We start from the raw sequence: 16,968 nt of genomic DNA on the forward strand, positions 1-16,968 counted from the left end.
TTTAAGGGTGTAGTACCACAATACTTATTCTCACTTAATTAAACACATGGCCTATAATACAACTGTTAATAGTGTCCAAATAACTCTGAATTAAGTCTTTCTAACTCACAATATGATCCCCATTCTAAATAGAAGACTGCTCAAGCCAAAGACTTTGAACTATTACACTTGTATCCAAAAACAGTGATAGAATAACAGGAAGGATTAATTCATATCCTGTATCTCACCTCCTCTCCTCCCCCTCTCAGGTCTTTCTTCGGGAGTCGCTGGAGCATCGTCTGGAGAAGCAGAGGGAGATGGAAGTTCTGAAAGCGGCCATGATCATCCAGGCCCACGTCATGGGCTACATGGCCAGGTACCACTCAACAATCATACCAAAAACCTTCTCAGAAACAGTTTTAATGTTCATTCTGACCTAAAGTCCCATTTGCAAACAGGAAGCAGTACAGGAAGCTGCTGCAGTGCATTGTGGTCATTCAGAAGAACTACCGGGCTTTCTACTGGAGGAGGAAGTTCCTGCTCCTCCGCTGGGCAGCGCTTACCTTCCAGAAACGTGTGCGAGGCCAGCTGGCCCGCCGGGCCTATAGCCAGCTGCTGGAGGAAAAGAGGAGGAGGAGGGAGGAAGAGGAGGAGTGCCGCAGGAGGATGGAGGAGGAGATGGAGAGGTGGGCTGCTCAAGTTAAAGTAGAGCGATTAAGGAGAGAGATTTTCATTTACATTCTACCAATTCCTACTCTCATGTAACACCTTACCCCCAGTTTTTGTTGCTCTAAATACTCACTGTCTGGTGCTGCAGCTCTATTAAGGCGGGAAAACAAATCTACTGGTTCACCAGCAGAGATTTATGAAGCAAAGACGATAGCGCCACCTACAGAGTACATCAATAGAAAATCCAAGGAGGGCTGGGCTGTAGGCTGTAGGCTTCTCCATCTTTCAGAAACAATATCGAAAATATGACCTCATATCCTCATATGGTATCTCCAACCACACTGTCTGACTGAAAAGAGAAATGTAGGGTTAAAAAAGCAAAGATGGAGACTAAATACGAATAAATATCATGTTGATTAGTCAAAGTTACCTCTGAAAATCAACATAGTAATACCAGCACACATTTATGTACACTTACTTGGATACTTGTATTTATAAGAAGTTGTACAATGTATATGTATATGTATATAATTGTATAATGTAGAAGATGTGCTTTTTTGTTGCTGTTGCTCGGACGGACTTCTGTCTGACCTTCACAACCTGTATTCTAGATGGGTTTTATGGGAATTTAATACCACAGTGAGACGGGAAATGTAATTACGTGTGTTTTGGTAAATCTTATCTCTTACTGTCTGTTTCAGTCAGTCAGCTGATGTCTGTCTGTTTGTGTCTATGCAGGGAGAAACAGAGGCTGGAGGCTGAGAGACTCGCCAGAGAGGTACGATGAAAGTGTGTTTACAGTCTCTGTAGGCATACTTGGGTAGACTATTGAATCTTTCAGACACATTTTTCATATTATATTTTGAATTTATTTATATTTCATTTACATTATTCAACAGAGATACAGGTCATGGTTTACTATGAAATAATACAATCTCCAGTTTATTGTCGTACAGTGCTAGACTGGATCCAAAAAGCAGTTGGACGTTTTTGAGATCATACTTAACACTTAAAAAAATATCCATCTTATTGAGTTATTTTTGTCTATAATTCATTCTCCCAATACAGTAAGAGTAGTTCAACCTCATTTCCAGAACAAATCAACTTACTTCAGGAATTTTGTAGAAATTAGTCTAGGTATCTTCTATAAAAGCTAAAAATAGGCAGGCAAAGAAGAGTTCATGCAATTCATTAAAAATTACAACTGAAATAATAATGGAATAATATTAGAATCTCTTTAAAATGATCTCACATTACTGGGAGATTTATTTTAAACAATTAAGACTTTTAGGACATGTAGATGTGTAAGAAAGACAATTATTCAACCTAAAACCGAATTTTTTTGTGAAGAAGATGATGATGGAGAGGAAAGTGGAAACACAATTTCAAAAACCATGCATCAGATTTTTAAAATGTTTTGTCCTTTTTTCGTCCTCAGGCTGAGGAGGCCAGAATACTTCAGGAGGAGCTTCATCGCGTTGAGGAGTTAGTCTCTGTGGTTCAGCCTCTGCCTGCAGTTGCAGCTGCAACATCACCGGACACCTTGGAAGAGCTGGAGTCAGCAGAGGCCCTCGAGGAGGCACCTGAAAAAGAGGAGCCAGTCCGTCCTCATGAAGCGTCTCAGGTGGAGGAGATCCTGCGACTTGAGCGGGAGATTCAGGCGCTGCAGAGGCAGAAAGAGCGTCAGGAGCTCTCTCTGACTGAGGCCTCACTCAACCGCCTGCAGCTTCTCCGTGACCAGGAGCTCCGGCGTCTGGAGGATGAAGCCTGCAAGGCGGCGCAGCAGTTCCTCGACTCGCTGAACTTTGACGAGATCGATGAGTGCGTAAGGAACATTGAAAGCTCGTTGGGAGTTGGCGAAGGGGAAGAGAAGGAGAAAGAGGGTAGACGGAGGAGAGGTAACGATGAGGAAGAGGTGGATGAAGGGTTTGGGGCTGATGATGAAGCCTTCAAAGACTCGCCGAACCCGAGTGAACATGGCCACTCAGACGGCCAGCGGACAAGTGGGATCCGGACAAGTGATGACTCATCAGAAGAAGATCCATACGCCAACGATGGTGTGATCCCACCACTGCCGCCAACCACCCTGCTTCACCAGCCGCCTTTACCACCAGTGCCCCCCACCTGCCACAGCGCCTCCTCCAGCGGGGACTCTGCCTACTGCCACGCCCAGGCTTCATCCGAGGCTCAGTCCGACGACCTGGTGGAGCTCATACCGCCAGACGAGGATTCAGACTACGACCAGGATGACTACGATGAGGGCGCCATCGTGTCCAGTGGCAGCGTGGCCTTCTCCAACCCTCGCAGTGGCCAGTGGTCTCCTGACTACCGTGGCTCTGTAGGCACCTACAACGGCTCAGGGGCTTACCGCTTCAGCTCGGAGGGGGCTCAGTCATCGGTGAGTTTGGTTTCACATGATTTTGATCCGATTTCATCAGTAGGGACTGCTGACTGAAGGTAGTAGTTTAAGGGTTTCAGCAAAGCATTTGTCAGTTGTTTCAAGAACATCTACTATTCTTAGGTGTGTTAGATCTTAACACCTACATCTTGAATGTCTCATTTCTGTTGTCGTTGTTCCAGTTTGAGGACAGCGAGGACGACTTTGACAGGTTCGACACCGATGACGAGCTGTCGTATCGGCGAGACTCCGTCTACAGCTGCGTCACGCTCCCATACTTCCACAGCTTCCTCTACATCAAAGGTATCTCCTTCATTTACACTTCGGGCGGCTGTGGCTCAGAGGCATGCGAAGCAGGAAGGCGTCGGGTCCCCCTTCAGCACAAGGTTTGTATGTTCGATCCCGTGCTCCTCCTGCAACGGTCAATAGTCCCTTGATGCAAGAACTAAACCCCAAATTGCTCCCAATGCATAGCTGATTCGGTGTCGTGAATGTGTAGAAAGGGTGGAATGTGTTCGTAGTGTATAAAACGTCAGTTTCGAGTGGTCGGAAAGACGTAGGGAAGGCGCTGATACAAGTAACACGCTCCATAATTTACCATTTACTTCTTTAGTGGCCGAAGGAGAGCAGACGATTTTGGTTTATGAAGCAAATTCAAAGACTCGTAGTTACCAGGAAATTTTTTCCAAGTGGTTAAAAAATAAATATCACCGGGTTGATAGCCACCATCGCTCTGCACCCCCTGCAGTCACTGCCATCCTCTTCAGAGATGTAGCAGTAGAATGTAACCACATGAGTAAATATCTCATATTTTCCTCTCCAGGCGGCCTGATTAACACGTGGAAGCGGCGCTGGTGCGTTCTCAAGGATGAGACCTTCCTGTGGTTCCGGGCCAAGCAGGAGGCTCTGAAGCAGGGCTGGCTGCACAAGAAGGGAGGGGGCTCGTCCACGCTGTCCCGCCGCAACTGGAAGCGCCGTTGGTTCGTGCTGCGACAGAGCAAGCTCATGTACTTTGAGAAGGACGGCGAGGAAAAGATGAAGGGGGTGCTGGACATGCATAATGCCAAGTAAGGACTCATCCGGGTAGCTCGAATGTCATCAAACACTGCTGAGTCCGTTTTTTTGTGTGTTTTTGTTTTTTTTGCATTACATTTGACTTTAGTTTGACTTTACAGCTTCAAAAACATTCTTAGTGTTTTATTACTCTTACTAGAGTAATTAAACATTGTTGTTCTCTGTAAATAATTTCAAAAGGAGTAGAGTCTAGACTCTAGACCTGCTCTGTATGAAACATGTCTTGAGACTGAATTGAATTAAACACTTAGTACAAAAGAGCTGTAAAAGAATGGTGAGTTGAGTGGAATGTAATTAAGTGTTAGTTAAGCTTATTTACATAATTACATTGCGCACATGAGCTTTAGAATTAAAAATGGTCATGTTGGACATTGGTGTGCACCAATATTATGATTATGATATCTGAAATTATCACAATTACACATTATTTCAATGACTGGAGGCAAGAGTCTGCACAGATGTGATCTGAGTTTGCCGCGGTATCAAGGTCTCGCCCGGCTTCACTGTTGGGGAGTTGTCATGTCATCCATTTTTGTATTCAGTCGATGAATTACAACATTATCTCACTAACTAGGATGCAGTTCTTCTAATGGCCACTAGATGCTGACTTTATAATAACAGTACTGAAGTAAAGTAAAAGCTAAACAATTCAAAAAGATAAGAAATCACATTTTTTTTATTAATTCCTGGTGGTGATTTAGATAAATAGCAATATGAACCCTCGTAGGGGACGAGGTGAGGAACTTCTGGGGGAGATGTACCTATTTTTGTTTTTTGTGATCTGCAGAGAGATCATTGATAACACCGGTAAGGAGAATGGAATCGACATTGTGATGCCAGACAGGACCTACCATCTGATCGCAGAGTCTGCCGAGGATGCCAGGTAAGTTGTGTGTTTCTGTCAGATATTCTGTGCTAAGCTCCACACAAATAATAGGGATTATAACATAATCAGAAATGGAGTCCAAACTGCTTTACAGAGCAGGGTTTGAAAACAGTTACCCAGAAAAAGAGACTTCACCCAGTATCACCACACTGACATCTAAAAGAGTTTTCAGGTCTAAGAAGAAGACTGAAAGATACATAAATAATCTTTTTATTTCTCTCTAACTCTTCCTAGTGTTATTATTTCCCCATTAGGTTTATACCCACACTCACACATCCTCAGTCACAGACCGTGTAATGAGGAGGTGGTGTTGTCGCTATGGGGTCGGTGTGCCGGTTGCCCCCAGCAACACATTGATTTCCCCTCAGAGGGACAGTCTACTTCCTCCATATATCTGCCCTGACAGGAAGATGAACAGTGTGTGTGTGTGTGTGTGTGTGTGTGTGTATGTGCTGGCAGCAGGCTTACAGTGGCAGCCTCTCTCTCAGTGTGAGCTAACATCAGCTCCATATGTCTGAGACAGAATCAGTCTGAGTCCGCCTTATTTGTACACACACATTCTCAAGATCCAACATCATTTCATCCAATGAAACAACAGATATAGAAAGTTTGAAAGTTAGATATAGAAAGTTGACTGTTGACACTGACACAGCTGATTCAAACTAAAGTAAATTAGGTTTAAAGGTTACATTATAAAATTCCCTGCCACTAGATGTGGCACTAGAGCAGCCGCATCTCAGACCAAAAACTTCAAACTGGACAGACAAAACTCATTAAAACCGTCTTTCCAACAATCATGAATGCTGGTTTTATCGAAATAAACCCTTAATTCACTTTAGAGGTGAAGTTAGAGGTGAAAATATTTACAAAACAGCCTTTAATGGCAGCAACACAATCTTTGAGGACAAACTTACTGATCAAACTGCATCCACTAAAAGTGGTTTCTGCCACTGACAAACTCAGGTTGTTATTCTCAGGGTCTGACAGCATTATGGAAAGGATCTGGTTTGGTGGAAATAAATCCTTAATTCACCAACGTAGATGATAAAAACAGCAGTTTCAGTCACTCAGGAGAGCCTCACATGCATTATATCTATGTATACTATAATTTTGCATGTGTATCTTTCATCAAAGATTATAAAATAAGATGGATAATATATTTTCTGTAATGGATTCAAATTTAATCCCAGTTTAGTGATATAACCTGACTGAAATTACTACAAAATAAAGGTTGGGATCTGAGTAGTTTAGACCTTCATACGGGTCCTGTTCACTGACATTACCATAATGACTTGGTGACGATGCTGATGATGATGTTGTCTCCATGGTTACAGCCAGTGGTTCAGCGTGCTGAGTCAGGTCCATGGCTCTACAGAACAGGAGATCAGAGAGATGCACGATGAGCAGGCCAACCCCCAGAATGCTGTGGTGAGTACTGTGGGGGGAGCAAAGCACTGTGGGAAATGGAGTTGTAATATATCTGTATACTTCAAGTTCACACTGTCAAATGATGTCTCAACAACAAGAAGTCAAAATCTTCTTCCCAGAACTTAAAAGAATTTAATCTTCAACTCTACAATTAAATAGTGAATGTGAATATTTCTGTGTGATCTTCTTAACACACACACAGGAGTTCATTCTTTGTTCAAGCTGCAAAACTGTGCATAAACATGTTTTTTAAGCATTCATTTGTACAAATCATGAAAATAGTCAACCTCAACCCAATCGTAAAGCTAATTTTATATTTTCTATGTGTGTTTTTTAGATAAAATAGCTGGACTGAAAGGTCTCTTTTTGGCTAAACCAGTGAAGTAAAAGTTCTAACCTCCACATTGGTACAAAAACCCTGTAAATCAATTATTAATCTGATCATTGATTTTCAACATTATACTATTGTCTAGTACATCAAGAGACATTAAAAGGATAAAAACTGGTATAGAAAAATCTACAGAACACAGTTAGTGTTTATTAATGTGCTGCCTCAGACCAGTTTGTATATATACAAAGTGAAGTCAAATAGCTTCTGAATTAGTGTAATTTCTTTTAAAAGGGAAACGTCTGTGTTTTCAACCTGGACCTATTTTCTCATGTTTTTGTGTCTGAGCGAGATTGCTGCAGCCAGCAGCCTCAAAACAGTCTATACTGTATAATCCTTGGGGTGCAACTGTGCACCGTCAGTGTACCTGCGTCCACTATAAGTGCTGGTTTTTGTCAGATTGTTGACAGGATTATGGAAAGGATTCCTGCTGAGAGTAAGATCCTTTTTGTTTAACCAGAAACAGTCGTTATATCCCCGTTATACCGTTTAAAGCCACCAGACTCCATTGAAAAAAACAGTGATTTTAGTTGTCAGCACAGGAGTTGCTGGTCTACCGCTGCCTCGATTGGCTAGTTTCTTTGTGTCATTGTGGGCTTTTAACTCCACAATAAGCACATCTGCGTCTGTTCACGTCTCTTCTTCTCTTTCCATTGATTTTGTTGAAATTGTGCCACCTGCAATCCGAACATATTTTATATTCATGCCTTTTGTTCTGCTCCATACTTTCCATTCTGCGGTAGTTCTTCGTGTTGAACTGACAGCACACAGATGTGTTTGAAATGCTTTCTAATCCTCTTTTCAGTGTCGTACCTGTGAGTGAACATGTTTTATCTGTGTGTGTGTGTGTGTGTGTGTGTGTGTGAGAGAGAGAGAGATAATTGGTTTCCACGGGGCAGAGGGAGGTCAAACTCTTTATCTGCACGCTGAACACTGTTACTGAACCTCTCTCTCTCTCTCTCTCTCTCTCTCTCTTCAGGGAACGTTGGATGTGGGGATGATCGATTCGGTTTGTGCGTCAGATAATCCAGAGAGGTAAGAACCTGCATCAAACGTCACGTCACGTGACTGGCTGCACTTTTTCACACACTACAGCAAAGAAATGGGAAGAGAAAGGATCAGTTAGATGAAAGGCAACACTCCTCATTCAGACCTGTTGACCTGTTTCTGGAGCTTTTTGTAGGTGCAAGATTTAACAGCTTAGGTTTAATCATATATGTTTTTCTAATATGGTATCTTGTTACTGATTACTGCTTCAGTGACTAAATTTTATTTATAATTTCCAAAAATGTCATTTGTAACCCAGTTGCCCTTTAAATTTTTGTTTTGTACTTTATACCCACCTTTATTTTATTTTATTCGGTTTGTAATTGATCAGCTACCTCTTCCTGCTGTTAGTATCTCTATTAACTGCATTTCTGAACCGCCACAGGCCGAACTCCTTCGTCATGATCACAGCGAACCGCGTGCTGCACTGCAACGCCGATACGCCCGAGGAGATGCACCACTGGATCACTCTGCTGCAGCGCTCCAAAGGAGACACCCGCGTGGACGGACAGGAGTTCATTATCCGAGGTGACAACGCAGAAAAGCAGAAAACTAGTTCAGGGGCCGTATGACAGAATCTTCTTAACTTTGAACTCTGCATTAAAAATGGTCCTCCAGTGCCTACGTTGGTGTTTTTGCTTATTGTGATATGATTATATATGTCAACAAACCTTAATAATTAAAAGATGAATTAATAATTAATTAATTATTTCATACCATGATGTGCAGGATTTTGCACAATAACATTAAACATTTGGGAATCTACAGGTTGAGCTGACATTAAGTGCTTTTATGCTGCTACACTATGTGTCTACACTAACACTTCTGAAATGACATCATGTGATGTTGAAATGATAAAATGAAAAGAAAAAACAAATTCAAGCAATACAAATATCTGATTCCTTTATTTCCTCCAGGCTGGTTGCAAAAGGAGATGAAGAACAGCACCAAAGCCTCGCTGAAGCTGAAGAAACGCTGGTTCCTGCTTACCCACAATTCCCTAGATTACTACAAGAGTTCGGAGCGTAACGCCCTAAAGCTGGGAACGCTGGTGCTGAACAGCCTCTGCTCAGTGGTTCAGCCCGACGAAAAGGTCTTCAAGGAGACCGGTAGGAAAAGAAAATATGGACACATTTTTTTAATATATCTCATTGATATTCGTGTCATTAAAAATGTTTTATTCGGGGCCTTCTTCATGTCATCCCGACAGGCTACTGGAACGTGATCGTGTACGGCCGCAAACACTCATACCGTCTCTACTGTAAGCTGCTGAATGAGGCCATGCGTTGGGCCAACTCCATCCAGAACGTCATCGACACCAAAGTGCCCATCGACACGCCGACCCAGCAGCTCATCCAGGACATCAAGGTAGGCAGCTAACAGACAGGTCATCAGTGGTTCCCAGAGGGACCCCTGTTTTATGATTGATGTTTCATATTATATTCAATGCATAACAATGACAGCAGAGAACAGCTGATAAACTGCACAATGAACCCAAATAGTGAACGCAATAACTGCAGGAAGTTTGTATAAAACGAGAGACTTGAATTGATTTTGAGCAGTTTCCTAATAAGAGATGAGTTTTCCTGATAATTTTAGGGAACTTTTTATTCTACTCTGTCATGTCTCATGTCTGTATTCTGTATTTTGGGATTTTTAACAATCATACATGTTAATAGACTTTTTGACTGATTCAGTGTTTTCCTCTCATTGTTCTTTCAGCTCTTTTGTTTTTTGAACTGTTCTAATGCAGGTCGAGGCTGTTTATGTGAATATAGCTTGTGTTCATGTGTCTTCATCGTGACCTTATCCTGTTTATATCTTCAATACTAAGATAAAAAATAACAACTTTATTTAGTTTTCTTCACAGAAATGAATTAAATATTGATATATAGACCTACTCTGTAAGTTTTCTTACAACCCTTATAATCAAGGAGGCCTCACGACCCCTAGTGGGAGATTAATGGATTTTTTTTAATGCAGGAAATAGTTATACTTTATTATTACCTTTTTAAACAGCATGTGATGACTAGATTTGTTATTTTTAGTCCACCACACCACAAATCCTACTATTTATTCAGATATTTGACAAAAGCTATAAGAAAAACTAGGACAAATAAACTAGGAAACTTTGGATTATCCAGCATCCATTATCTGTGCAGGGTCGCTGGAGGCTAGAGTGTATCCCAGCATGCATCAGACAGACACAGTAAACACTCTGGATGCTTGTATATCAGAGGAAAATACAGATAAACAAGATACAACCACACTCATGTCCACAGCTGAGTGAGGCTCACGGACAAAACCTCACAGAAATGTGATGAATGTTGTTCTTTTCTCCATTTAATTGTGATCATAACTCCAAAATTCAGGTCTCATTGACTCATGTCTTAAATTACTGCAATTGAAAATACACATCCAGAGACTGAACTGATGCAAAGATGTCAGTCCTTGCACAGTCTGCACATACATCATTCTGCACAGTGAAGCTCAAATGTCCAACTGTAGGAACGAGAAGAAAAACAGATTTTTGAAAGGGGGACTTTAAATAATCAGGATCCTCTCTGCAGGAGAACTGTCTAAACCTGGAGGTGGTGGAGCAGATCTATAAGAGGAACCCTATCCTTCGCTACAGCCACCACCCGCTGCACTCACCGCTGCTGCCGCTGCCCTACGGAGATATCCACCTCACCGGTGAGTCACAGATTATAATCAGGACATTCAACAGTAATCAAGTAAGACTGAAATGTCAGCAAATAGAAGCTGCTGTATTATCAGGTTTGGTAATCAGCATGGAATTGGACATTTTCACATTTTTATGGCAATTTATGGAAAATGTTAGATTCAATTCAATCACCTCATTACTTTAATAGTTCCATCACAAAACTCTTTAAAAATGTGTGCTTTTAAAAGTCTTAATGGCTGTTTTTAGTTATTCTAGTTCTCTTTTTATGTTTTTTAATCTAGATATTATATTTGGGTCTTCGAAAAGGCAGTTAATTTAAAACATGACCAAAAAATGGATGCCAAACATACCTTTCTTTCTAAAAATTGCCAATATCTGTGTTTTACTGTATCCATATCTTGTTATTAGAGTTGAGATTTTGTCAGAAAAGGGTATAATGAGTGATGAAAATAGGAGGTTACATGTTGGGGCAAATAAATGAAGGATGTCAAGGAACCACAATGGAAAATAACATCATTAAATGGCAGGAATTTAATTTTAAAGATAGATAAGGTGGATTTTTAAAAACTTAATTTGTTGATATTATTGCAGAATTTATTAGAAGATACAAACAATAAAGAGTTTTTTCACAGGATATACCACTAGGAAGGCAAATTAAATTTAAGACTGGTCAGGTGACATTACATATCTTGACCACAAACACAGTAATGTACTAACAAACCACAAAAACTAATGTAATGACCACAATCCAACAATGAACACAGTCTATCCATCACATCACAAACCCCTTCCCTCCCTCCCGTTCAGTTCCGAGAAACAGGAGCTACACAACGCTGCAGGATGAAGCCCTCAAAGTGTTCAGCTCTCTGCAGCACCTGGAGGGCGTGGCCGACCCCGTGCCCATCATCCAGGGCATCTTGCAGACCGGCCAGGAGCTCAAACCTCTGCGGGACGAGCTCTTCTGTCAGCTGATCAAGCAGACGACGCGACCACCGCAGCCTGGCAGCCCCGGGAACCTCTGCAGCTGGAAGATCCTGGCCTGCATGTCCTGCACCTTCGTCCCGACCAGGAGCATCCTCAGATACCTCAAGTTCCACCTGAGGAGGTAATGGCATGTTAAAGATGGATGAAGACTTTTTTCTTAAAGTTGGTGCAGTCTCTCATGTTGACCAACCCAAATCACTTTCTCGCAGGACCCGAGAACTCTTCCCCGGCTCGGAGATGGATCGCTACGCCGCCTTCGCCATCGACTCTCTGAGGAAGACTCGAGCCAGAGAGAACGTCCCGTCGCAGGAGGAGATCCGCTCCATCGTGGCCCGGCAGGACATGAGCACCACCGTTCACTGTCATGGAGGAGGATCCTGCAAGATCACCATCAACTCGCACACAACAGCCGGAGAGGTGGGTTTCTGAAAATATAGAGACAGAACCAACTAGTATTCAAAGGTTAACCCACAATGCTACTAAGTACATTCAGGGTTCCCACGTGTAAATTCTACTTAATTTGTTACTTATGGGCTGTGGCTAAAGTAAAGTTACAGTTAGAGGTAAACTGTAGTAAAATGCAATCAGTTTATTGGAGAGTATGTGGAGATTTAACACGCTGTGTGCCATTAACACTGACCACCTACCTGTAATGAAGCATCTGGTAAATGATATGACCGTTTGTGAGTCATATAATGTTGTGTGTTTTCCTGTATTGTCCTGGAAAATGTCCTGGAAAATGATTTCTAAAGACAAGTGGGAACCCTGACAGTTCCCGCTTTAGTTCACCTCTTTTGAATGGTCATTTTTGTGCATCTTTCATTATTTAATCTGATCTGCACATTTTGGAAAATTCCACTGTGGATTAATAGGCATTGCCTCTAAAAATAGCGGTGGTTGTTTCCATCTTACTCTGTGTGTGTGTCAGGTGGTGGAGAAGCTGATCCGCGGCCTGGCCATGGAGGACAGCAGGAACATGTTTGCTCTGTTTGAACACAACGACACCACAGAGAAAGCCATCGAGAGCCGCATGGTGGTGGCCGACGTGCTCGCCAAGTTTGAGAAGTAAGCGTCCGCAGTGTGTGTGTGTGTGTGTGTGTTTTTGTGTCTGAAGCAGGCAAATGTTTCCTGCCCTCCGGCCTTCATTAACTCACTCTCTGGTCTCCAGGCTTTCAGCCAGCGCAGACGAAAACAACACCGGCTGGAAGTTTTACTTCAAGCTCTACTGCTTCTTGGACACGGACAATGTTCCCAAAGACAGCGTGGAGTTCGCCTTCATGTTTGAGCAGGTAAGACAGACTTTAAAGCAACCAGTTATTCTCAGCTCAGATTGACAGATGGTTCATTCAAACACTCACATTGTCGAGGAAAAAAACATTTCAAGTACCAAAAACTGCCATCGAATGTATCATCAGGTTCATACGTTCACACACACACACACACACACACACACACACACTTACAAGGATACAATGTTATTGAATTTACAACACATATATAATAAAATTAAAATTCAAGTTTTTTCATTTTTTATTTAACTTTTATTTAACCTGGACCTTGAGATTGAAATCTCTTTTCTGAGGGAGATCTGGCCAAGATAGCACGCCAGTTACAATTTAAATAGAAATAATTTGTGGACCGACCGACCAACAGCTAAAAAACAAAGCTTCCTAACTGAGGCACTTGTTCTTGAAGCTGTCTTTAATGCATTTCCTCTATTTCTGCTGTCTACAGGCCCATGAAGCCGTCATCCGTGGTCAGTATCCGGCCCCTGAGGAGACTCTTCAGTTCCTGGCTGCCCTAAGACTTCAGTATCTCCTGGGCGATCACAGCTCCCAGGCCAACCTCCCTGAAATGTCCCAGGTGTTCCCCATGGGGCGATTGCGGGCCCGGGTGCAGAACTCAGCCAAGACGTTTGCTCCAGGCACCGGCTCGGTGGCCGACCGCTCGGGGACAGCGGAGAGAAAACGCTCGAGCTTCCTGGAGGGAACGCTGAGGCGGAGCTTCAGGAGCGGCTCCCTGAGTCGGCAGAAGCTGGAGGAGGAGAACAGCCTGGAGGTGTGGATGAGGGAGGAGGCGGCAGCGGTGAGAACCAGCGTGATGGACAAGTGGAAGAAACTGCAGGGGATGAACCAGGAACAGGCCATGGTCAAATATATGACTCTGGTGAAGGAGTGGAAGGGATATGGATCCACGCTGTTCAATGTCGAGGTGAGGACGGAGCAGAAATAATCCCTAGATGGATCCCTTCTTCGATTATTTTGTTACATTCTGTCAAATTTTATGAAATTATATATTTTAGATCTTTTTACTTAATTTATGTATATGTATTAATTTATGTCATTGTCAAACTGTAATTATATTTGAGAGTATTTGTGTTCACCCGTATGAAATGACGAATGATTTTTGCTAAGTTTTGGAAAAAATTAAGAAAATACCTAGTTATACAAAAATTCACTTGCCACTGAATGTCGCACTCAAGCACTCAGACCAAAACAATGGGCACTGAAGGAATAACTATCCCAATTCTTAAAATATTATGTAAGTCAACTACACAAAAGAAAATCACAAGTACTTCATTTTCTACATCAGTCCAGTCAAACATCAGAGCTCTCATGCTTGTCGTTCATTTGACATTTAGTGTCGGGACGGCACGTTCCCTTCTGAGCTGTGGTTGGGCGTGAGCCGGGAGGCCATATCGGTGTACAAACGAGGAGAGCCGTGGCCTCTGGAGGTTTTCCCGTATGAACAGATTCTCTCCTTCGGAGCTCCGCTGCCCAACGCCTACAAGATCGCTGTGGAGGGTCGAGAGCTGGTCTTTGAAACACAAATGGTACAATTCCTTCAAAACTGTTGGTTTCTTGATGATGGAATTCATTCATTTCACTCTAAAATTTGTCATCATGAATGCTGGTTTGACTAAACCATAAGTAATAAATCCTCACACATCTATGAAAGCATGCAGATAATCAAATGAAACACCATGAACTGTATAAACGCCTGTCCTCTCCTCTGCAGGTCATGGACATCGCCAAGCTCATGAAGGCCTACATCAGCATGATCGTCAAGAAGCGCTACAGCAACTGCCAGTCCGTCAGCAGCCACGGCAGCCAGTGCAGCGCCTGGTGAACTCTGCCCTTTAACCTTTGAACTTATGGCCACTTGCCGAGTGCCACAGGAGGTCGAGAGCGGCAGCCACTGGCCATGCATGGACGCACATTCTCGGCACTCTGGAGAGAGCAACTCGTGCATTTGACATGTCTGACTGACTCTGAATGCTGGAGACAAACCACAATGCTCTTAATGTTAACTAGCTCAAATTATTATTTTATGACTGGTTTCATTCCAAAACATTAAACATCCACACCGGATAGATCAGAACTTCAAAGCAAACGCAGTCAGCAATCATTGCAAGCTGCGAGGACTTAAAAAAAATACTCCAGGTGACTGGATGAACTGTCTGTCTATTACTGTCTATCATGGGCGAACTTCATCCAATCAGATCAACAACCATAAAACGTAATCAAACTCGGGGAAAGAGCGAAAACATCTTTGCCATCAAAAAAAGCCTTCACTGCCGTTCTTAGCTCTTCTTCTCACAAGGTTATCTAGGAAGTTGACGAAACCAGAAAAGTTGTGCATCTCTTTGGGAGAAAGTTTCAACAAGGTTCAAAATATGGTGGCCTTTGTTTCCAAAGGTTCCAATGGTTAGAAAAGGATGACCAAACCAAATTTCTTTGGTTGCCAGCTTTTCAAATCTCCCTCCAACAAACTAGCTACTTGAGTCATTTTAAGTAGTACTTTGTAATTGGGCAGCGCAAACTTAGAAAGCCTGGCAGTTATCATTGAGAGAACTGGATAAATTGACCTCAATATTCTCAATTTATTTGCTTACTAGAGCCATGAAGGCAAGCCATTATGACCATGACATCTTAAAAAGCATTGTTGTTTCTCTAACTACAAAAAACCACATCGACATATTTTAGTCCAATAACAAAATAAAACTGGCTCATAACAAAAGTACATGATGGAAACAACTAATCAGAACCACTGATCAACTCCTGAAGTACCCAAATACAAAAGACACCAAAGAAAACCAGCTGAAGGTTTAACACAACCTTGTTTTCTCATCAGTTTGCTCTAAAAGTGTGGATGTGTCTTGTTTTGGAATGAAACTGTTCATTTCTTCCCGATGCTAACATGTTGTGGCACTATAAGGACGGTTGTTGGAGGATGGGGCTATTTGTTACTGAGGTTTTTGTTTGTGTGGCTGTATGTATGTATGTGTGTGTGTGTGTGTGTTGTGGTGTATGTGTGCGAATGTGAGTTTAAGAGGGTGTGTTACATGTTGAAGTGTAAAAAAAAAAAAAAAAGAGCAGAAAATAGAGAAAAGAAACCAGTTAAAGCCTACAAGCCTTTTCCTCTGCTTTGAAAAACTCTGGGACTTGACCTTCGATATAAACCTTCTCCAGGACGAACTGTAAATAATATGCAACTGTACTCAAGCATTTCAAGTTTGTGATTGATTGTTTGTGATTGATTTGCTGGTGATACGAAGGTCACGCAAGTGCCTGTTCAATCTAAAGCAGGACGAACTCAAGTTAGACTTTGTCTTACCGATGCCACTCTTGTTGCTCTGTAACCAGAATCTGGAAGGTGCTCCCACGTTCCCTTTAACTACCAATGTACTTACACTGCAGAATCGTCCACATATGCAAGTCGTTCAAGCTAAACTTGAGTATTGAAACTATATTTTTCTTGTAAACTCTCCAGAAAATCGAATGTTATCACATCCACTCTCCAAATCTTTGTTGGAAAAACTCGGAAGAAGAAGAAGCACTTGCTCTCAAAGAAGATTTCAAGAGACCATGGTGGTCTTCTTAGTGAGCAAGTGCTTCTTCTTCATTTGAATTTTTCACAACTGGTGTCATAAACAGGATCGGGATAAAAGCATTCTTTTTCAATTGCAACACCACAAACATCCCCTTCAAACTGCAGAGGCCTGAAGTCATATATCACCAATGTACTGGGATATATACTTTAATATTTTGGCGTTCTTTTAATGTTTGGAGAGGTTTCTTTTCTTGCACCAAACTGCATACTAAGAGATCAGTAATCATTCTTCTGTGTTGAGTACATTTGAACCACAGACAGTCGTCTTTTTTAGTTTACATAATTGCTTCCCTGCACCTGCAAATGCACAAAAGCCACAAAATATGACTGAATATGAATATGTCTAATTTTTTCAAACCCTCTGGATGTTGCAGTCCTTGAATGACACATTATGTAATGCCCTTTTAGGTAACTTGGATGGCAAGGGTTGAAACATTAGAAGTTAGCGTTGGGCTTTGATGCGATCAATCAGATTTTAGTTTGAATGACTTGCTCAGCTGGACTGCCTGCAGTGTAACATTCCTACAACATTTCAC

At 42.1% G+C, this 16,968-nt stretch overlaps 1 protein-coding gene across 1 annotated transcript in view; it reads left to right on the plus strand.

Annotated features, from left to right (window-relative positions):
* The window catches only part of myo10 (myosin X), an 85,613-nt gene extending 68,651 nt beyond the window's left edge, over window positions 1-16,962 (plus strand). The window contains exons 21-40 of the mRNA XM_035670935.1: window positions 249-355; window positions 438-665; window positions 1,387-1,426; window positions 2,087-3,046; window positions 3,229-3,349; window positions 3,870-4,113; window positions 4,908-5,003; window positions 6,341-6,434; window positions 7,802-7,857; window positions 8,255-8,397; window positions 8,787-8,978; window positions 9,080-9,237; window positions 10,440-10,563; window positions 11,363-11,660; window positions 11,749-11,956; window positions 12,468-12,604; window positions 12,708-12,828; window positions 13,274-13,750; window positions 14,181-14,372; window positions 14,558-16,962. Coding sequence (XP_035526828.1) covers window positions 249-355; window positions 438-665; window positions 1,387-1,426; window positions 2,087-3,046; window positions 3,229-3,349; window positions 3,870-4,113; window positions 4,908-5,003; window positions 6,341-6,434; window positions 7,802-7,857; window positions 8,255-8,397; window positions 8,787-8,978; window positions 9,080-9,237; window positions 10,440-10,563; window positions 11,363-11,660; window positions 11,749-11,956; window positions 12,468-12,604; window positions 12,708-12,828; window positions 13,274-13,750; window positions 14,181-14,372; window positions 14,558-14,668 — 4,107 coding nt within the window. The 3' untranslated portion in view covers window positions 14,669-16,962. The remainder of the gene's footprint in view (window positions 1-248; window positions 356-437; window positions 666-1,386; window positions 1,427-2,086; window positions 3,047-3,228; window positions 3,350-3,869; window positions 4,114-4,907; window positions 5,004-6,340; window positions 6,435-7,801; window positions 7,858-8,254; window positions 8,398-8,786; window positions 8,979-9,079; window positions 9,238-10,439; window positions 10,564-11,362; window positions 11,661-11,748; window positions 11,957-12,467; window positions 12,605-12,707; window positions 12,829-13,273; window positions 13,751-14,180; window positions 14,373-14,557) is intronic.
* Window positions 16,963-16,968: the final 6 nt, after the last annotated feature.

This window comes from Morone saxatilis, unplaced genomic scaffold, assembly GCF_004916995.1.
Source record: "Morone saxatilis isolate NCDOM2014 unplaced genomic scaffold, NCSU_SB_2.0 Contig23, whole genome shotgun sequence".
In the NCBI taxonomy this organism is placed as follows: Eukaryota; Metazoa; Chordata; class Actinopteri; family Moronidae; genus Morone; species Morone saxatilis.